The sequence below is a fragment of the Mustela erminea genome, chromosome X (genome assembly GCF_009829155.1).
Source record: "Mustela erminea isolate mMusErm1 chromosome X, mMusErm1.Pri, whole genome shotgun sequence".
NCBI lineage: Eukaryota > Metazoa > Chordata > Mammalia > Carnivora > Mustelidae > Mustela > Mustela erminea.
Window position 1 is genome coordinate 91271606 of NC_045635.1, and position 22587 is coordinate 91294192.

At 41.2% G+C, this 22587-nt stretch overlaps 1 protein-coding gene across 12 annotated transcripts in view; it reads right to left on the reverse strand.

Moving 5' to 3' along the window:
- Positions 1-3309: 3309 nt before the first annotated feature.
- The window catches only part of ACSL4 (acyl-CoA synthetase long chain family member 4), a 114702-nt gene continuing 95424 nt past the window's right edge, over positions 3310-22587 (reverse strand). For all 12 annotated transcript variants that reach the window (XM_032329438.1, XM_032329447.1, XM_032329441.1 and 9 more), the window contains 4 exons: positions 20639-20830; positions 19236-19350; positions 14619-14776; positions 3310-6207 (listed from right to left, as the gene is read on the reverse strand). In XM_032329438.1, coding sequence (XP_032185329.1) covers positions 6050-6207; positions 14619-14776; positions 19236-19350; positions 20639-20830 — 623 coding nt within the window. In that variant the 3' untranslated portion in view covers positions 3310-6049. The remainder of the gene's footprint in view (positions 6208-14618; positions 14777-19235; positions 19351-20638; positions 20831-22587) is intronic.

Below are 22587 nucleotides of genomic sequence, written 5' to 3' on the forward strand. Positions count from 1 at the left end.
CTTGACTTGTTTTGTTTGACTGATCTCTTACAACCCCAAGGCAACAATGTAAATTATTTAGAGTTGATAATTAGCACTTTTGAGTGGCCCCACCACTAAAGCCTGTGTCTGATTCTTGATACCTTTAGGAATGCCACCCGAGAAACATTCATTCTCCAGGAACCTCTCAGGTTTGCAAGCGTCAAAGGAAATAGTCTGCCAAAGCAAAAGAAAACTCTGTCTTGTACAAATAAGAGAGGGTTATGGGAGCTGACCGTTCACCAGGAGCCTCCTTCCTTGGTAACCTATGAAGACTGTCCTCTCTAGGAATTATTTTGTGGCTTAGTCGTAAAAAGAGATGCTTCTGGTGGGGGCCTGGGTGGCTCCGTCGGTGAATTGTCTGCCTTTGGCTCAGGTGATGATCCCGGAGTCCTGGAATCCAGCCCCGCATCGGGCTCCCTGCTGGGTGGGGAGTCTGCTTCTTCCCCTGCTCCTCCCTCTGCTCCTGACCTCACTCTCACTCTCTCTCTCCCTCACTCTCAAATAAATAATAATGTATTTTAAAAAATAAAAATAAATACAAAGAGGTGCTTTTTGTTTATTTGGGTTTTTGTTGTCATTGGTGTTCATCTTGAAGTGCAGCCAGGGTGAAGAACCACTTAAATGGATGAGCTCACCTTACTAGGGATCCAGGGATTTGAATACCAAGCTGACATTTTGATTTGAGTAAGAATAGCATCAACAAGGTGGTATTTTAGCAAGGTAAGTTTGATTTTTTTTTCTTAAAGATTTGATTTCTTTCTTTGTCAGAGAGAGAGCCAGAGAGAGCACAAGCAGGGGGAGGGGCAAAGGGAGAAGGAGGCTCCCCACTGAGCAGGGAGCCTGGCACAGGGCTCCATCCCAGGACCCCAGGGTCATGACCTGAGCCCAAAGCAGATGCTTAACCCACTGAGCCACCCAGGTGTCCCCCGTTTGGTAGGTTTACATCCGAGAGAGTAGACCAGCAGTGATGGAAGGAGTGGACTTGCCAAGAAACAGGTTAGGAGGTCGATGTGTAGTTCTAGGGGAAAAGGACTGAAGGTCCAGTCTAGGGTGGTAGGAGCGGGAAACAAGTAAGAGATGAACTGCAGGTACGTGAAGATGCCATGTCTCACAAACGAAGCCCAGTGGAAACAACAAGCGGGTGCCAACACTGACATACACTCATCTGCGTGCGGGTGTTTTAAGGTCACTGGAGTTGTCTTGTCCCCTTCTTCACAGCCGTCAGGCCAACAGAGGTTTCTCATGACCTGAGCCTCGGGCTCTCCTGCACCCCTACTGGAACACGCTAGTTCCAAAGACCGATCCTTCTGAGGCTTAGCACATTCTGGACAGAAAGTGATGAACCTAAGTGATTCATCTTTTTCACCCTCAACGTACCCAAATACACCCATCCTTCAACCTCTTCACTGTATTACCTATCTTGTCTACGCCAAGCATGCCTGACCCTACTCAGGATGCTCCGAAGAAAAAGACAGAGGACAGGGGCATCTGAGTGGCTCACTTGGTTAGGTGTCTGGCTCTTGGTTTCAGCTCTAGTTGTGATCTCGGGGTCCTGAGATCAAGCCTCGCCTACACTGAGCCCCACGTTGGGCTCCACACTCAGTGCAGAGTCTGCTTTAGACTCTCTTGCCCGTGGTGTGCCTGGGTGGATAAATTGGTTAAGCATCTGCCTTGGGCTCAGGTCATGACCCTGAGGTCCTGGAATTGAGCCCTGCATCAGGCTCCCTGCTAGGTGGAGAGTCTGCTTCAACCCTTCCCTCTGCTACTCTCCCAACTTGTACTCTCTCTCTCTCTCTCTCGATCTGTCAAATAAATAAATAAAATCTTTAAACACAACAACAAAAAAAAACCCTCTTTCCTTCTCCTTCTGCCCTTCCCCTACCTGAAATAAACAGTTTAATAAAAAAGTAGAGGTAAAGAGGCTGGAGCCCAAATCAGGACTAGTTCAGAACTGTTGTTATGAACTAACCGTTCGTGTTCTCCTTGCCAGAAAAAAAAATTTTTAAGATTGTATTTATTTGAGAGAGAGAGGGAGAGTGAGCGTGCAGGAGAATCCTCACTTCTTGTGATGGCTTCATCTACAGCCTCACATCCTTCTAGGAAAATTCGGGACCTAGGGTTTCGTTAACAAACCACAGTCCCAATGGAAAGCTAGAAGTGCTCAACCCTATAGGCAACATGACATGCCTGATTTCCTCTGTCGTTCACCGTTCCATTTTTACAAAGGGTGTCTTCTTCAAGGTTTGGTCCTTTTATTTATTTATTTTTAAATAAAGGAAGAAGAAACTGAGGCTAAGAGGGTATCATGAGATTTGTCCAGGGTTACAAAGCTAGTGATAGAATGAGCCAGGCTTCCTCTCCTCTATATCCAGAACCCTCCACGGTCTTCTGGGACCAGCAAGCCTGAAAGCCTTAAAGCCCTCAGTGTGTTAAGTAATACGTGAAACCAGCTCGCTGAGGAAATTGCCTGGCTAAGGTTGCCCTGATCCAAACACTTTACATGGACTAATGTGTTTTAATCCTCGCAACCACCATGTGGGGTAGATCCTCTGATCAACCAACCCCATTCGTTCAGATGGAAAAATGCAGCAGGCACACATTCGTGAACTTACTCACAGTCATAGAGCGTGTGAGGAGCAGAGCCAGAAAAGAGACTGAGGACAGTGTTTTATTCCACAGTATCAGGTGTTCCAAAGCAGTTCTACTCTATTAACTGTATCAGTGTAACAGCTTTAGGTTCAGATGCTCCAAATTAATGGATGGGACATATACAGGCCGGATTAACTGCTTAATTCAAGTCCATAAACGTACAGATGAGTGCTTTTAAAATATGTGCTTACAAGTCTGGCTAAGGGGCACTTGGGTGGCTCAGTTGGTTAAGTGTCTGCCTTCGGACTCAGGTTATGTTCCTAGGGTCCTGGGGACAGAGCCCCACATCAGGCTTCCTGCTCAGTGGGGAGCCTGCTTCTCCCTCTCCCACTCCCCCTCCCCCTGCTCACACTCTCACATGCTCATTCTCAAATAAATAAAGTCTTCAAAAAAATAAACATTAATAAAAGTCTGGCTATTTAGGGGTGGCGGGCTGGCTCCACTGGAGGAGCGTGTGACTCTTGATCACGGCGTTGTGAGTTTGAGCCCCATGTGGGGTACAGAGCTTACTTTAAAAAAAAAAACCTAAATATACTTTAAAAACCACCCAATTTAAATGAATAAAGAAATAATGGCTGGCTAGTAGTCTTCAAACCTGTGGGTTTTATCTTGGCGCATCAATGAGGCACAAATCAGCTTGATAACATGTGTGGATTTATTTCTTAAGATTCGAGTGCAAACTTAAAAAACAAGAACAAACCAAGCTTTTCATTAGGAATAAACACAAAAATTGAAGTAACAACCCCGCGATCATGCATTTTAACAGAAAGTACAAAAAATGAATACATTCTAATTTGTAACTACATTTGAAAATTAAAACATTCCTCTGGAGTTCCAAATATGACACAATCATTAACCTATTCTCATTCTGTCACCTCAGACATATCCATCATATGCTATCAGGAAAACACAGGCAAGGATTATTATTAATCAGCCTTTATGCCCAAAAGAAACATTCCTCTCCTTAACTTCTGACTCTTTGAATCATTTACCTGTATCTCAGTTCTGAAAGCTATACAATTATACCTCTGCTCTAAGAAAACGAAAAGAAGTAATACAAGTATCAGGAGGCAAGATATTTTCATGTCATTAAAGCAAAAGTCACAAGTGTTCAACTTAGAAATGTACAGAATTGTAGTAAATTTTTAAAGTACAACTTCATTTGATGGCTGACACGTCATAACAGCGAACAATTTAAACAGGTATAAAAATGTAGGATTAAAATCTTTAGGCTCAAATACTTGAAAAGTCACTATGAATATGGTAAGATCGGTTTACATAACCATATATTTTTTTTTTCTGATGAAAAATCAGGGGGGTAGTGGCATCTCCCTTGGTCCCTTAACAATATTTGGATTTTCTCAAAGAATTAGCAGCACCCAACTTTAAGTGTTGATTCCATGTTTCTAAAGGACCTTATACAACAGATTAGTTGGCAGTGTTCTAGCTTTCAGGAGATGGGACTGGGCAGGGGTGCAAACACGGGAGTATGCATGCATTCACATATTTGAAATCACCATTCCAGATGGGAAAACAATTCACATATTGAAAAAAAAATCTAAGGGACTTGTCCTTGAAGGATCAACAGTGGGCCAGAACAGTAGAAGCTGAATAGTAGTCTACTTGATGACAGTGGTTTTTCAAGCTTCCAAGGCAAGTTGGGAAAAATGAGAATAATCACATACACATAACTTCAGAGAGAACTTGCCTTGAATTGGACACTGCAGAACACTGAACAGAAATCTTTACAAAAACCTTCATTCTTGCTTATAATAACATCAGATTATTTATTTTTTCCTTTTCACCACCATATACATAATATTTAAATATTTTCATTATAAATATCTTAGAGCAAAAAAGAATGTATTTAATTGCAGTGGTGGCCCACATCTGTACAAAGCAATGTAAGCAACATATATATATATATGCATATATATATATGCATATGTGTGTGTATAAAATGATTAAGAAAAAAGTGCAAAGAATAACAGTATTAAGAATTTTTGCTTTTTACAGTAACTATGGTTCAAGTGTGAAAACCTGTCAGATCTAGAATCCCAGATTTTAATGAAAGAGTCAAAAAGAAGCCCACATGCCTAATTGCTGCACAAGTATCAGTCCCTTACTGAGTATCTTTCCTTTGCCCATATCGAGCATTTCCAGTTTCTAAACTTTTCACACAATCAGGAAAATAGTGGTAACAGTGTGTTCTTTCCCTGTCACTTCCCCAAACTCATCCATGTTAAGTCATCACTCAGAGATCCAAACAAGATATTGGGAAAGTCAGTCATCATAACCCGCTTTGCGCACATTAAAGCTAAATGAAAGGCTTTCTGAAATAAACTACAGATCAAGAATCAAATCAGCAACAGCAAACAGACCTTCAGTTCCAAGTGTAATTTAATACGAGGACATTTTCAAATCAATCCCTGTTATCATAGGTAAATTCCAAATTGAAATCCTTTCCTAGGTTCAGTGCTATGCAAGGATCAGAATTCTAAATATTTATGATGGTTTCACCTTTTCAAATAAAGAAAGTGCTTCCTGTTAAAATCGGATTCATTTTTTATCATCTTACTCTTGGTTTCAGTTTTTTCTTTGGAAAAGACAGACAATTTTTGGCAGTCTTTAACATAATTTACCCTTAATCATTCAAATAATTAGTTACTGATTTTAAGACCTCCAAGTTTCAGAAAACCAGTTCAATTTCCCTTTAAAAATATATTACTAAATATTTTTGGTGTGTTTAACGTTGTTGTACTCAGACTTCGGGCACTGTAATTATTCACAATATTACAATGATTCTATGTCTAACTTATGCCAACAATTATGAATCCTAAAATGGTTTCCAAGGTACTACTATTTGATTCTATTATATTATGATTGAATTTTGCCTTCAAGAGAAATGGTTGGAAGAGAATTTCAAAGCCCTGCAGAACTCCTGCTTTGAGTAGTGTTAATACATATTTTTTTGTCATGCTTAGTATTTTAAGCTTCTTCTGAACTAGGAAGACAATAGACATTGGAAGATACAAATTGCTGCAAACTACATTCTACTCCAATTTATTTTGTTCCACATTATTTTCCTTTAAGAAAACAAGCATATCTTGGGCTAATTTTTAAAACAGAATTTTTGCTCTAAAATTAGTAACACAGCTAAAGGGAAACAACTTCTCAATTTTAGCCACATGAGAACTAGGCAAAACTAAGTTAAAGTAGACTCGATGACTATCTTAATCACTTTGGGGTTTTTTTTTAAATTACCATGTCTTTAAAATGAGACACCCCTTACATTCTAACAGCTCAACAAGGCTTAAAACTCTAGCACTGAAAACCCGCCAAGCCACCTCCTGCACAGCTGTAAATGAGAGGCAGCACTCTACTTGCCCCCGTACATTCGCTCAATGTCTTTGAGGTAATGGTTCTTCAGCTCCTTCCTCTTCAGTTTGAAAGCATCTGTGACCAAACCAGTTTCAGGCGTCCATGGCTCTGGACTTAGGCGAACCTTGATTGGAATTTCAAATCGCTCCAATTTCACTGAAATGAGAAGGGGGGAGGTAGGAGAGAGGGAGGGACAGGGGAGAGGGGAAGGGTTGGTTAATTTAGGGTGCTAGTATCTTACAATCTCAGTTTCATTGTAGAGTTCTTGAAGTGTACATAAATCGTTTCAGTTGCATGTAGTTTTAGCCCACACATTTTTTTTTTTTTTAAATTCTATTGTATATGTAGACACCCTCCTCTTTCGAGTCTTCCTATTTGTCATTTCCTCTGCCTGGGCTCGTCTTCCCGGTTGGTAGCTGCCTAGCTCACTTTCTTACTCCATTTCGGTGTCCGCTCAAATGCCGCTCCTCAGAGAAGGCCTCCTGGACCCTTCAGAACAGGAGTCCCTGAGTCTGCTTAGCCTCTCTATCCTCTGACATTACACTTTTTTTTTTAAAGATTTTATTTATTTATTTGACAGAGAGAGACACAGCAAGAGAGAGAACACAAGCAGGGGGAGCAGACTGGAGAGGAAAAGCAGGCTTCCCTCTGACCCGGGAGCCAGAGGCGGGGCTCGATCCTAGGACCCTGGGATCATGACCTGAGCTGAAGGCAGACGCCCAACTGACTGGGCCACCCAGGCACTCCGGACATTACACTTTCTTCAGAATGCTTCTCACCAGCCCACAGATTATAAATCCCCATCTGACCTACTAGAAGGCAAGCTCCATGCAAGCAGGGGTCTTTTGTTCCCTGTCATCCATGGGGCTCCATCAAGAGCCCTCGATAAATGTGGACGTATGTGTTCATTCATTCTGCGGAAAACTATGCCTCTAGACAACTGTTCTTCAGGAGCTGTATTCAACGCTCAAGGAAGAATCAAAAGGGGGATGGTGAATTTCACACTTCAGTGGCATAAGGATGTGAGACAGCACGTACTGTATCAGAGTTAAACAACTCAGCGCGTGCGGAGAGAGGTAATGAGGCCACGCAATCAATCAATCAAGTACTCCGTAATTTTAAATTCAATTATATCCCCTCAAGCTACTTACTATTAATAGAGGCTCATCCTGAAAATCCTGACAGCCCCTTAACGGCAATGTCAAGCTACAGAGGAGCTATATGGCATGAGGTGAAGGGACATGGATCTGCATGGGTACAGCCTACCGCTAACCAGCCTGGGTGACTTTAGAAACAACTAGGTTTCCATGACAGGTGCCAAAACCTCAAATTCATGGAAGTTTTTGACCTAATACTGGCCTGGAGGTTTAGGAAAGCTTGCTTCGATTACTGAATTTCTCATTAAAATGAGAGAAAAATATCTGAGTGTGGAAAAATAATCCTTCAAATTACACAGAGCCAAATTCCTAAAAGTAGCCCCTGAAGAGGCAGTAAAAGAACAGGAAACTTGCTCAAATTTACTACATCTATTCTGTTGACACATCACAGCTCAGTTATGGGGAGGAGAGAGGCCCAAAGTAAACCCATCTGCTCCCCAAGTTCACATTTGGTTCTCAAAGAAACACTTCCATTCTCAAGTATAGATTTGGCTCCAGAACCTTTTATTTCATATTCTTTTCCTTATTTACATAGGCCCTATTCATAAAAGTCACTATATTTCATTTTTATTAACTAAATTCCTGTTCAAAGTGGGGAAAAGGCTACATGAGAGGTTTCATTTTGGGAACTCCTAAATATTATCTAGTACCACAAGCTTTAGAGAACAATGGGCAAACAGGATACACTGCCAGCAAGTGAGAAAGAGCAGGGGGAAGAAAAAACAAACAGCATTTTATGCATGCCATTTTATCGAAATTACCTACATTATGAAACAGAGCCTACAGGTGGCAGCAAATGTCGACATTTCAAGCCACTGGTCTTTCTCAAATAACCACAAAACTACTAATTTGTATCCTTCTCTTTTAAATTAGACTTTATAATTATTTGAGAGCAAGCGAGCACACGTATGAGCGGGTAGGGAGAGGGTTAGTGGCAGAGAGAGAGAGAGCAAGAGAGAGAGAGAGACTCTCAAGCAGGCTCCATGCCTAGCATAGTGCCCAACCTGGAGCTCCATGCCATGACCCTGAGATCACCACCTGAGCCAAATTAAAAGTCCAACACTTACCTGACTGAGCTACCCAGATGCCCCTATTACTTTGTATTCTTAAGATAGATACTACCTATACCTGAAACCATGCCCGTAAGGTCAATGAGGCTGAAATGAATAGGAAATTTCAAGCTTGTTTTTCAGAGACCTGTTTCTCCCGAATCTGCTACTCTTTCTTTCCAGACCCCAACAACAAATCCACTAGCTCCCCTGGCAGAGGCATAAACTGAAGGTCAAGGGTATGGCTTTAGCCTGTGAACAAGCAAGGCTCTGCAAGCATTCCTTCCCAGAGATAGGGAATCCGAGACCCCATCCAGTTTATACTGGTTCATGGAGCTTGCACCTAGCCCTTCACCTTGTCCAAAGAAGACCTCCTGAAAGCAGGGGCCAAATTTTGCCTCATTTTAATATTAAGTCTGCATCCCCAACAACACAGCATACAGGTTACAAATGTTTGCTCAAAGTCCACACTCCATCTTTCTTAAGAATCGTTAAGTTTCCCGTGCTGGGGTGGCTCAGTTGGTTAAGCATCCGACTCTTGGTTTCTGTTCAGGTCATGACCTCGGGGTTGTGAGGTCCAGTCCCCGCCTCAGGCTCTCCGCTCAGCATGGAGTCTCCTTAACACTCACTCTCCTTCTCCTCTCTCCCCCACACTCTTTCTCTCAATAAATAAATCTTAAAAAAAGAGTCATGTTCCCCCACCCTTTTCATCAATATGTATATAACCTCAACCCCTGTAAATGTTAAAAACAAACAAACCAACCAACCTTGTCCTCTCCTGAACAGGTAGTAAAGGAACATGAAACTTGCTCAAATTAACCATGTCTACCTACTGAAACATTACAGCTCAGTTATGGGGAGGCGTCTGGAACTGTGGAATCACTATATTGTACCCTAGAAATTAACATAACACTGTATGTTAACTATACTGGCATTAAAATAAAATTGAAAAAATAAAAATAAAAAAGGCTTTGTGGTTGTCAGATGCTACTTCTGATTAACTGTTTTTTGAGTGTTTGTTGTTTCCCTATAAAACTCAGCCAGGTACTGATTTCTTCTCCCTGAGTATCTGCCTATGACCCTTCCAACCGAGGCGTCCAACTTTCTTCCAGTCCCTCGAAATGATTTAAAATGAAAACAGCCCTTTTTCTAAAACCCTAGGAACAGATGCTAGGCTACTTGAAATGAATGTCAGTGAAATGGCCACAGCGGCTCAACTTTAGACAACCTTCTTACCTGCTGCTGTGCATGGGCCACTCGAAAAGATCACCAGAGACATTAGAATGGCAAGCCAGGGAAATCTGTCCAGTGGCCAACGCCTGCCCTCCTCCAGCTAAAGATGCTTCACACCTGGTATCTAGAAACCATCTCACTGGCAGCTCTCAGGACTCAGGACAGGGGGTTTATTCTTTCCCCCAACCACTAACGTCTATTTTCTTTTTGTTTCCAGAGAAATGTCACTTATTAGTTCCTTGCCTGCTTGCATAATATAGCCCTAAGTTTGAAGGCCCACCTGCCCCACCACCTCCCGAAATGAGACAGCCGTTTAACTGAACTGACCTTCTCTAAGACTGCTGCAGGAGATGAGGAGCACACCTGTTCCCTAAGGTCCACAACACAACTCTAGCTACAAGGGAACAATACACACAATCTGTGTGATATTTTTCTAAGAAAAATCTTGGTCTAAAGGGGGATCTCCCCACTACTTCTAACCAGATCTGGGGGAGCCATGTCTTGGCAGTTGGAAGATAAATCTGTTGATTTAAAAATTTGGTCCCCCCTTTCTCTAGTCACAATCTCAAGGAACCCAGTCACTGCACTAACCCCCTTAAACCTTTTCATCAAACAAAAAGGGAATCGACACCTCCTGCCTACCAGGAGGATAGAATCTGATGTTTGTTGGGGAGAACATTTTTACCCTGGTGGGGAATCAGGGCTCATGAACACATGAGGAAGAATCTTTCTATCACCTTAGGCGTGTTCACCAACAAAACTGCTCTTGTCACTGTTGCCCAACAAAAAGAAAATACATTTGTTAGCCTAGGTAGTTGTTGGTCACAAGATAGCAATGCTGATGGTCACATTGCTCAAGACTATATTATCTATGCACAACAGGCTCGGATATGTGCCATTTCTAACCAAACTGCAGTGTTTAGATAATCCTTCTGACCCAAGTAAAACTCACTCAGATAAAATCAGAGAGTGTGCCACTTGGCTGCCAGGAATTTCCCCAGAGATGTGTGGAAATTGACTGGTTTATTGGACACATTTCCTAGAACCCTGAAGGCATTAGGTCAATGGTACAGGGACTATTAAGATTTGGGTTATCTTTACATTATTTACACTACATTAACTAGATATGTAATAATAAAAAATGCTTTCCAGTATGGTTCTAAAACAATCAAAAAAGGAACTAATATATTGATTGCGCCAAATGTCCATATTAAGCTAAATACCAGGAAATTTTCTAACAAAGTACAAAGTTGCCTCTTTCCTCAAATCTAGAAACTGCTCTTTTCCAGCAGGAAGCAGCCAGAGTGGTCACTGTCCCAATTCCCTCAAGATCCTCAAGATCGAGGAAGGACTATAAAGCAAGGGAAAGTGAAACCATGCACATAAGGTCAATGAGGTTGAAACAGGAAATTTCGAGCTTGTTTTTCAGAGACCTGTTTCTCCCGAATTAGCTATACTCTTTCTTTCCAGACCCCAACAACAAATCCACTAGCCCCCTTGGCAGAGGCATAAACTGAAGGTCAAAGGGTATGGTTTCAGCCTATGAACAAGCAAGGCTCAGAATACATTCCATCCCGGAGATAAGGAGCCGGAGACCCCATCCAGTTTTACTGGTTCACAGAGTTTGCACCTAGCCCCTCACCTTGTTCTAAGATGACCTCCTGAAGGCAGGAGGCCAAATTTTGTCTCACTTTAATGTTAAGTCTCTACCCCAAAGTGAAATGAGATGTATATTACTTGTCTGTTTGCTCAACGCGCAAGCTCCGTCTTTCCTCATTAAGAGTTGTAAATCCGCCCCTCTTCCTCCGTATGTATGTATTCCCAACCACTAAGATTATTTGAAAAAACAAAAAGAAAAACCAAAAAAACTAAGAAAAAACCCTGTGCTCTCCCCCTTCGGGGAAGTGGATGTGAGACTTGCCCTCCTGTTGGTTCGGCTGCCTCTCAAATAAGCCCTCTCCTTCCTGTACACTCACTGTCTCAGTGACTGGCTTTGTTGTGCGCTTGCACCCATGCTGGGTCGGGTTAGGTACCTCATGCTTCTATTTAAAACATGAAGAGGCCATCTATAAAAGATGTATGATTTCAGGCAGATTTAGCTGAATACGACCAAAACTATTTTATACTTTTTGCATTCAGTCTCTGAAATTGGCATTGGAAGCAAAAGTTTGGCAAGATAAGTATTTTGTGGCACAGGAAAACTAGGATTTATACACTGAAGCTCATGATGATTGTGTATTATCGAAATCATCAATTGTTTGATTTCCTGCCTCAGTCTAGGAAAGTTATGAGAACCCAGCAGGTCCTAGAATTTTATTCCATTTTTCATCTGATTGTGATCCAGGTTGACTTTCCCCATTATTGCTTTTACACAGTGAAATGTACAATGACAAATTATTTAAGTTGCATTTTCCCCATCAGTACATTCAGAGAGTGACTAAGAATAACAGCCTATTGGCTGAAATACTTTTTGAAATAGTGAATTAAAAAAAAATTAGGATCTGTAGCAAAGAAAATTCTGGGAACCCAGTGACAGTAGTATAAAAAGTGTGGTATATCAATAATACTATAGCTGACAAAGCCATCTTCAGGAAAAAAACAGTAAGTGCCTGTTTTTAGGGTCATAAACTTAATTTCGTATCTGTTAATAGGCCATCTGTCATTTAAAACTTCATAGTGTCTAGAGTTAACTACAAGAATGCTCTTCTTGGTGGAGCTGGGGGGCCTGGGTGGCCTGGTGGGTTAAGTGTCTGCCTTCAACTCAGGTCATGATCTCAGGGTCCTGGATCAAGCCCCATGTTGGGCTCCCAGGTCAGTGGGGAGCCTGCTTCTCCTCTGTCTGAACCTCCCCATGCTCATGCTCGTTCACTCTCTCCCTCTCTCTCTCAAATAAATAAACAAAATCTTTAAAATAAATGTTCTTCTTGGGGAAAAATAATTTTTTTATTTCAACCTGGTAGTTAATATTATCAACTACTGAGTAGAACCTAAATAGTTAATTTAAAAGAATAAATTATAGTAGACTAGTTAGGGAAATAGTGGTGCTTATATACGTCAGATAAAAGCATAAACATGTCTACAGGTTTTCTGAGCGACGAGGAACTTATATGGCAACAGAGTTGGAAACAAGGCTTTAAAATATACATTTTCTTTGACTCAGAAATTCCATTTCCAGGGATTCTAAATAAACAAACAAACAAACAAACATGATAATATGTTACATTTGTTTATAGTGTGTTGCCAGGGAGAGGAACTCACCCTAAAATCCAACAAAGACTTAAGTGGATATTCCTATGCTGGAATACTATTTAGCTATTGAAAATGACAATGCAATTCTGTATCTACTGACTTAGAAATATGTCACTGATGCTGACAGGCTGGGTACGTATACCATAAACAATGTAACATTACCACCCAAAGATAACTACTAGAAAGTGATTTTTTTTTTACTTCCTCCTTTATAATTCTCTGTACTCTCTAGTATTTTATGATGAGTATACATAACCTAATCAGGAAAATGATGTCTTCATTTTTTAGGAGGGAAAGCAACAGGTTAAAACTAGGTTAATAGCTTCCTAATAAACATGAAGAGTTGGGTGCCTTGTTGGCTCAGTTGTTAAGCATCTGCCTTTGGCTCAGTTCGTGATCTCAGGGTCCTGGGATCGAGCCCCACATCGGGCTCCCTTCTCCGTGGGAAACCTGCTTCTCTCTTTCCCCCACTCCCCCTGCCTGTGTTCCCTATCTCGCTGTGTCTCTCACTGTCACATCAATAAATAAAATCTTTAAAAAACCCACAAACATGAAGAGTTCACAGTTTCTCTCTGTTCCCTTGGAAAGTAATTTAAACAGTTTAAAATAATCTTTTAAATTAAAAAAGGTAGTAACCACAAGGAAACAGCTGAGATGAGAGAAAGAGGACACTGGGTGAGTAGTCAACAAAATTTTGGAAGACCCAAAGCAAACGGACTAGCAGTAACTGATGGAGAGTTGAGGGACTTAAAGCTAACTGCCAAAAAAAAGAAAAAAGATATAAAAGCTCACTGCCAACAGAGGACACCAGTGAGAGGCAAATGGACCTCTTGAGCCCATGCCTCTGAAGACAGAGGTGAGGGATACACCTCTGAAAAGAGAGTTCTGGTCCTCAGCCCTTTTTCAGAGGACAGCTCTTCTCCAAGAAGAAAATCTTGCCCTTTTTCAGAGGATAGCTCTTCTCCAAGATGAAAATCGCCTTGCTCTTCCCTAAGCAGGATGGCAACAGGTTTACTTTTTGGAAAGGCTGAACGAGAAAGACTCGGGACTCCAAGGACACTAGGTAGGACAGAAGGAGGGAACAGAGCTGAAAACAAAAGGATGCTGTGAGGGTAAGAGCCACCCACCCCACCCTCTGCCCTTTTCCAATTTCTTCTTTTTGGGCCCCAAATGGGCAGTCATGCTGCTATCCTCCAGGCAAGAGACTCAAGAAATCTTTACAGAAATGGGATGACTTCAGATACTAACTTTGAACAACCTCTCAGTGAAGCCCAGTGAGCTCTCCAAACACTATTTTAGTGCCTTGTTCTCAAGTATGAATGGACAAACAGGGACCAATGGGTATAGGAGAGGCTATGAGCAAAGCAAGCAGGAAGTGGAGCTTGTAGGAAACGACCAATAACAGGAGAAGAATACGCAGGAAAGGAATACCTTGAACATCCTCGGGGGAATAAGAGGCAACACAGTGAGTGCATTCATGAAAGAGCAATAGGATGCTATTAAAAGAACATGGAGAAAAGAGGAAAGAGCTCTTGAAAACTAAAATTCTGACACTGGAAGTTGGAAATTCAATAGACAGAGAGATGACAAAGTGGAAGGATTCTGCCAGAATATAAAACAAAAAGGACAAGATAGAAAACAAAAGGAAAAAAAGGATAATAAATCTAGAGGATGAAAACAAGAGGTCCAACAACCATATAAAAGTAGTCTCAGATAAAGACACAAACACAGAACTTGGGGGAGAAAAGCCATAAAAAGAGCAGGTTTTAAAAACCCTGTATTATGAAAACAAAATAGATAGACATCTCAAAGAGCCTAATGCATAAAACATCATTAAATGACTTCTAGGTACTTAGTAGACAAGCAATTTCTTACTTACTGGCATTGGCAGCTTCTCTAATTTCTTTCAGTATTTCAGCTTCCATGGCAGGATTATTGCAGATATCAACCCAAGATCCTTCCACTCCTTTCTGTTGTGCCAAAAGTGTCAACCTTTTCTGATTAGGAACCACAAAACTAATCACATAGGACTGATCACTAAAAAATTAGAAAATAACACAAAATGGAAATTAAAACATTGAGAACAATCATTTTTACATTATTGACTTGAACAGTACACATAATTTCAAATACATATTTCTGTTAAGTGTTACAGTTTCATTAAGAAGTAATAAAACCCACAGCACCTGGGTGGCTCAGTCAGTTAAGGGTCTGCCTTCAGCTCAGGTCATGATCCCAGGACCTTGGGATCGAGCCCCACGTTGGATTCTCTGCTCAGAAGGGTGCTTGCTTCTCCCTCTCCTTGCCACTCCCCCTGCTTGTTCTCTCTCTCTCTCTCTCTGTGTGTGTGTGTGTTACATAAATAAAATCTTGAAAAAAAAGAAGTGATAAAATCCATAATACTGGCATAAAGATAGACATTTAACCAATGGAACAGAACAGAAAGCCCAGAAATAAATCCCTGCACATATGGTCAAATGATGTTCAATAAGGGTGCTATCGCCACTCAATGGGGAAAGGACAGTCTCTTTAACAAATGGGTGTTCAGAGAATTGGATATCCCTTCGTAAAGAAATGAAGTTAGACCCTCAGTCCACACTACACATGAAAAATAACTCAAAAAGGATCAAGGACTAAATATGTAAGAGGTAAAATTATAAAATGTCTAAAAGAATATATAGGGGAAAAGATTCATGACACTGGATTTGACAGTGCTTTGATACCCAAAGCAGAGGCAATAAAAGAAAAAACTGATAAATGGGAGTACAATAAAAATTAAAAAATTTCAGCATATCAAAGGACATGGTCAACAGTGTGAAAAGTCAATCTATGGAGTTGGAGAAAGTATTGGCTAGCCATATAGCTGATAAGAAGTTAATATCTAGACTATATAAAGAACTCTTGTAACACAACAGCAAAAAAGAAAACCCAAGTAACCCAATTAAAATATGGCCAAAGACCTAAACTTATAAAACTCCTGAAAGGGTATGGGTAACCTCCTTGACATCAGCCTTAACAACGTGTGTTGTTGGATTTGGTACCAAAAACAAAGGCAACGAAAGCAAAAATAAACAAGTGGCACTATATCAAACTAAAAAGCTCTGCACAGCAAAGAAAACCATTAACAAAACGAAAAGGCAACATACAGGGGTGCCTGGGTGGCTCAGTCAGTTGAGCATCTGATTCCTGATTTTGGCACAGGTCATGATCTCAGGGTCATGAGCTCGAGCCCCACATTGAGCCCCACATTGGGTTCCTCACTCAGTGGGGCGTCTGCTTGAGATCTTCTCTTTTCCTTTTCCCCCTCCCCCCCAAATAAATAAACCAATCTTTTAAAAAAGGCAACCTACAGAACGGAAGAAAGTATTTGAAAATCATTTATCTGGTAATGGGTTAATAACCAAAATGCATGAAGAAGTCCTGCAACTCAAGAGGGAAAAAATCCAATTAAACAATGGGCTGAGGGACACCTGGGTGGCTCAGTGGGTTAAAGCCTCTGCTTTCGGCTTGGGTCATGATCCCAGGGTCCTGGGATCGAGCCCTGCATCAGGCTCTCTGCTCAGTGGGGAGCCTGCTTCCCCTTCTTCTCTCTCTGCCTGCCTCTCTGCCTACTTGTGATCTCTCTCTGTCAAATAAATAAATAAAAATCTTTATTAAAAAAATGGGTTGAGGGCGCCTGGGTGGCTCAGTAGGTTAAAGCCTCTGCCTTCAGGTCAGGTCATGATCCCAGGGTCCTGGGATCGAGCCCCGCATCAGGCTCTCTGCTCAGCAGGGAGCCTGCTCCCCGCTCTCTGTGCCTGCCTCTCTGCCTACTTGTGATCTCTGTCCGTCAAATAAATAAATAAAATCTTTTAAAAAATGGGTTGAGAAAGTAAATAGACATTTTTCCAAAGACGACATACAAATGGCCAGCAGGCACATGAAAAGGTGCTCAGCATCACTCATCATCAGGGAAATAAATGCAAATTAAAACCACAATAAGATAACATTTCAAGCCTGTCAGTATGGCTATCATCAAAAAGACAGGAGATAACAAGTGTTGGCAAGGATGTGGAGAGAAGGGAACGTGGCACACTGTTGGTGGGAAGGTAAATTGGTGCAGCCGCCATAGAAAACAATGTGGATGTTCCTAAAAAAAAAAAAAAAAAGCAAAACAAAAAATAGAATTACTGTATGATCTAGCAATCCAATTGTTGGACAAAGAAATATAAATCCAAAGGATATGAAAAGATATTGAAGAGATATCTGAATTCCCATGTTCACTGCAGCATTAGTCACAAAAGCCAAGATAGAGAAACAACCTGTGTTCGTCAATGGACGAATGAATAAAGAACATGTTGGGTGTGTACACACACACAAGGAAATATCATTAAGCTAAGAGAAAGAAACTTCGGCCATTTGTGACAACACAGATGAACCCTGAGGGTGTCATATTAAGAGAAATAAACCAGAGAAAGACAAATATTGCATGGTATCACTTACATGTGGAATCATTAAAAAAAAAAAAAGTGAAACTCAGAGTAGAAGTGGTTGCCAGAGACTGGGGGAAATAGGAACAGGTTGGTAAAAGGGTACAAGCTTTCAGCTAGAAGATAGATAGGGTCTGAGTATCTAATGTAAAGCATGTTGACTACAGTGGATAACACTATATTGTGTAACTTGCAAAGGAGAGAGAACAAATTTTTAATGAGCAAAGGACTTCACATTTCTCCAGAGGTGATACACAAATGGCCAATGAGCATATGAAAAACTGTTCCATGTCACTAATCATGAGCGGAGAGATAGCCCTTCACACCCATTAAGATGACTCCTATCAAAAAAAGAGAAATAAGTGTTGGTGAGGATGTGGAGAAATGTGCACCCTTGAGCAGTGTTGGTAGGAATGTAAAAATGGTGCTGCAGCTGTGGTAAACAGTATGGTGGTTCCTCAAAAGATAAAAAATGGAATGACCATATGACCCGGCAATCCCACATCTGGGTATATATCTGGAAGAACTAAAAGTAGGATCTTGAAGAGATATTTGTATAACCATGTTCATAGCAGTAGGATTCGCAATAGTCAAGAGGCAGAAGCCACCAAAGTTGGCCATTGATGGATGAATAGATACACAAAATATGGTCTATACACACCCAATGGAACATTTTTAAAAGATTTTATGTATGTATTTGAGAGAGAGGAAAGAGAAAGAGGGAGTATGAGCCAGGGGAGGGGCAGAGGAGAGGGAGAAACAGACTCCCTCCTGAGCAGGGAGCCCAGCATGGGGCTTGATCCCAGGATCCTGGGATCATGGCCTTAGCCAAAGGCAGAGGCTTAACCCACTGAGCCACCCAGGTAACCCCATCCAGTGGAACATTACTCAGCCTGAAAAAGGAAGGGAAATTCTGACATCTTCAATATAGATGAACCCTGAGGACATTATGCTCAGTGAAGGAAGCCAGTCACAAGAGAAATACTGTATGATTCTATTTATATGAGGTATCTAGACTAGTCATATTAACAGAAACAGGAAGGAGAATGGTGGGGGCCAGAGTCTGGAGCCAAGGAAAACGGGGAGTTGTTTACTATCTAGAAAGTTTCAGTTCTGCAAGATAAAAAGTTCCAGAGTCTGACCGCACAATGATGTAAATATACACAACACTAGTCAACTATACACTTAGAAATGGTTAAGATGATAACTTTTATGTTCTGTGGGGTTTTTTTTTACAGTTACATTTTAATTTTACTTATTTATTTGACAGACAGAGATCACTAGTAGGCAGAGAGGCAGGCAGAGAGAGGGGGGAAAAGCAGGCTCCCTGCTGAGCAGAGAACCTGAAGTGGGGCTAGATCCCAGGACCCTGAGATCATGACCTGTGCCAAAGGCAGAGGTTTAACCCACCAAGCCACCCAGGCACCCCTACAGTTACATTTTTTAAAGGGTGTGATAAAGCCCCTAAAAATAAACCCTATTAACACAAAAAGAAAATGGTCCAATCCCTTAGGTTTTTTTATTTCAAAAACTTGTAGTAGCTGTGTAAACTTCCTAGGAAATTACTTCACAACTTATCTCAGTTGTTAAGGATGTTCAATGAAGTAAGTTCTGTGGCACAGCTAAGTAATTTAGCAAGACGTTGTAGGTGTTGAAGAATTAGTTAAAATGTCTCTGTTAGGGACACCTGGGTGGCTCAGTGGGTTAAGCCTCTGCCTTCAGCTCAGGTCATGATCTCAGGGTCCTGGGATTGAGCCCGATGCTTCCTCCTCTCTCTCTGCCTGCCTCTCTCTCTGCCTACTTGTGCTCTCTCTCTATGTCAAATAAATAAATAAAACCTTTTTTTAAAAAATGGCTCCATTATCTCAAATGATCTTCAGGCTGGTTAACTTTCAGAAATGTTTAACATTCCCCAGTGCTGATGAAATGTTGGTGTTTCCCTTATGATTAGAAATGATCAAAATGTCTTCCAGTTGTCCTTCCACCGTGAGTACAAGGAAGCACAAATGCAACTTTTGAAAAATTACCTTTTGGCAAATGCACAGATGTTGTCTATAAGTGGACAATTCTTCAGTGCTGCTTCTACTTTTCCCAGAGATACATATTCTCCTGCTTGCAACTTCACCAGGTCTTTCTTACGATCTGTAAGATGAAAAATGAGGAATGTTAAGTCACCCACAGTCCATTTTATTAAGGTATATACAATTCTGATTTTCTTTCACTCTCACTGCCATCATCTTGAGTGACAAAGAGAATTCTTCTAAAGTCTCCTCAAATCTTCTTACATATAAGCACATACATGTGCTTACATACAAGCACATACATGTGCTTGCCCATGCACATCACTTAAAAAGAAAATACCTAGCTGAAGAAGTACTGGCTAAAATGTTAGACCCCATACAGAATGCTTCGGTATCTTAACCACCATAATCAAGTGAATAGAAGGAAAAGGATCTCAGCGCACTCGATTTGAATGGGCGGCTTGGCCCATTATAAGCCATGTGGGCCTGGGCACGTCAGCCGACCTCTCCAGCTCTCAGTTTGATCAGAGATATTGACACAAGCATGTAGCACAATGTCAGGCACAGGGAACACAATTAATTAACGTGAATTCCCTATTTCCCATATTTGACATCATCTTGTTAAAACAACAGGGCTCCTGGCACAGGATAGCATGGCTTGAATAATCATCCATTGCCTTACGACTTTCGTACGAGTGCCGGCTTGCCTACCTCTAGCCTAACCCACTCTACATGCCCATAGAAACTACCTTTGATGCCAGGGCAAATAAGGATCAAGGGGGAAAAAAAAGCAGGGGAGGGGAAGGGATTGGTTCGAGACTGAACCATGCTTACTGGGGATTTCCCCAGCAGATCAAACTTCTAGATGAAGAACCACTTTTCCCAGAAGATCTCTAACTATATTCAGGTCAGGCATGGGTCCAGGGACAGATTTAAATGGACCACTGGAGATACAACTGAGGAAATCTGATGGCTTGAAAAGGACTGGACTGGGACCCTAAAGACTGGTCCTCGCCAGCTAGCTCACTGAATTTTACTTTCAGGTTCTGCCTGCTTAAAGTGAATAGCATAAATGCTCTCTTGGAGTTCAAAGTCTATCTCAGTTGGCTCAGTGAGAGCAGTGTCAAACCAACCGACATTCTCAGAAGAATGGACTGCTATTGAGAATTTATAATTTTCTAAGGTTCAGGGATAACTGGGGCTATATAAATAGCCACTAGGGAAAGTAATGTGTCCACACTGCTTCTCGAGTGGGGAGGTAAGTGGTGAGGGATTCTACTCTGTGGTGTTCTATGGTATTCTAGGTAGGGTATGTTACAGTAGATGGTTATACAGTGCCATGTATAGTTGACCAAAAAAACCCTCTTTTGTGTAATCTTTGTGTTCTTGTAAAATGAGAATACACTGACCTATAATCTGCAAACATCCATCAGGATGAAATTCTCCAATATCACCAGTACAAAACCACCTTTGTCCATTTTCATCCACAGAATAATCCTCTGCTGTTTTCTCCTCATTCTTAAAATAGCCCATGGAGATATTCTGTCCACCAATTACAATTTCACCTCTGGGGTTCGGCTTGTCGTGAATTGTATAACCGCCTGGAAGTCATTAAATGAAATTAGTTACTGTTCTAACACAGAATGTACTTGCATTAATTCTTAAAACTCTTACACTGATTCTGTGGATCAAATCTTCTGTCACTTCTGGTGCGAATATTAGTTTATATTTATTCCATGGATGTGAGGACCATGGGTAACTGTAATTTCAGAAGCAGCAAGGAAGGCTCGATGATAATCACCAGCCACCAACTATACCAAACCTCCTCAGTGTGAAAAAATTTTCACACTTCAAAATGGGCTTCATAGAGCTCTGTTTTGACAAAAGTACCCCCAAGAAGGGTAACACTTGAAGCTGTTATAAGTTACTAGTATGCAGTCATCAATGTATTTCAGATTGTTTCCCTAAAGATGTTTTATTTGCTTAATCTTGTTTAAATTTTTATAGTAACATACAGTGCAGTATTGGCGTCAGGAGCAGAATTCAGTGTTTCATCACTTACACATACCCAGTGCCCATCACAAGTGCCCTCCTTAATCCCCATCCCCCATCTAGCCTCTCCCCCACCCACTTCCCTCCATTGACGCTGTTTGCTCTCTATCGTTAAGGGTCTCTTAGGGTTTGTTTCTTTCTCTCCTTTTTTTTTTTTTAAGATTTTGTTTTAGACAGAGAGAGAGAGAAAGAGTATGCACACATGCGCGCATGCGTGAGCGGGAGGAGGGGCAGAGGGAGTAGCAGACTCCCCGCTGAGCAGGGAGCCAGATGCTAGGCTCCATCCCAGGACCCCGGGATCATGACCTGAGCTGAAGGCAGATCCATAACCGACTGAGCTAGCCAGGCACCTCCCTTTCTCCCTCTCCCTTTCTCTCTCTCATGTACATGAGTACATGTACATGCACTCACTCTTTTTTAAGGTTTTAATACAAGAGAGCAGGTAGAAAGAGGGAAAGGGAGGCTAGGAGAAAAAGGAGGGAAACTTTATTTTCTTAACTTTGCCTATGACCAGTCATGACTTTAAAAGTGAGAACACTGAAATAATTGACAATAACTCTAAAATATCTTACCACTACTCATTACCTGTTTATTACTGAGTAAAACTTGCTTGCTTACCTGAAGGGAAATATACAAAAATCTGAATTCATAATCTGAGATGTTGATTGGATTTTATGTCCTAAAACAATTAAAGCTGCTCTTAAAAATTTTAAACTAGTCAGTATTTGAATTGGACGAAACCCACTGTACATAAAACATTAAGATCATTCCTATTCTAGAGAGCAAAGGTTCCTTCACAGCAAGAAAAATTCCCAAATACATTTGCACAAATGGACCCACTCCCCCAATGAATATTAAGGCTCGATGCCAGAAAATCAGAAACAAAAATTAGAGGCAAAATTTGCCTTACCAAGTTGTAGCAATATACCTCGTTTCTCTGATTTCACTGCCTCATAAATAACCCATCGAACAAAAACAATTGTGATGCCAAGACTCAACAGAGCCAGACCCATATTCCCTATATTCTCTCCAGATTTCTATCCTAGAATTGGAATGTCACGGCTTGGGAGGACTCATTCCCAAGATGCAAAACTCTTGGGAATGCAACTGGATTTTAAATGTGGTTCAGTGGCCATTTGCTTGTGAAGCACTAAAACAATATACATCTTAAGAAAGTCGAAGAAGAGAAACAATTTCAGGGACTTCAAGTATATGTCAGATAAAGCCCATTCATTTTCTTGAGTTTGAACAACCTAGGGGAATTGTCCGAAAAGGTAACTAACCGGTCCTTTAAATTTTCAGTCTA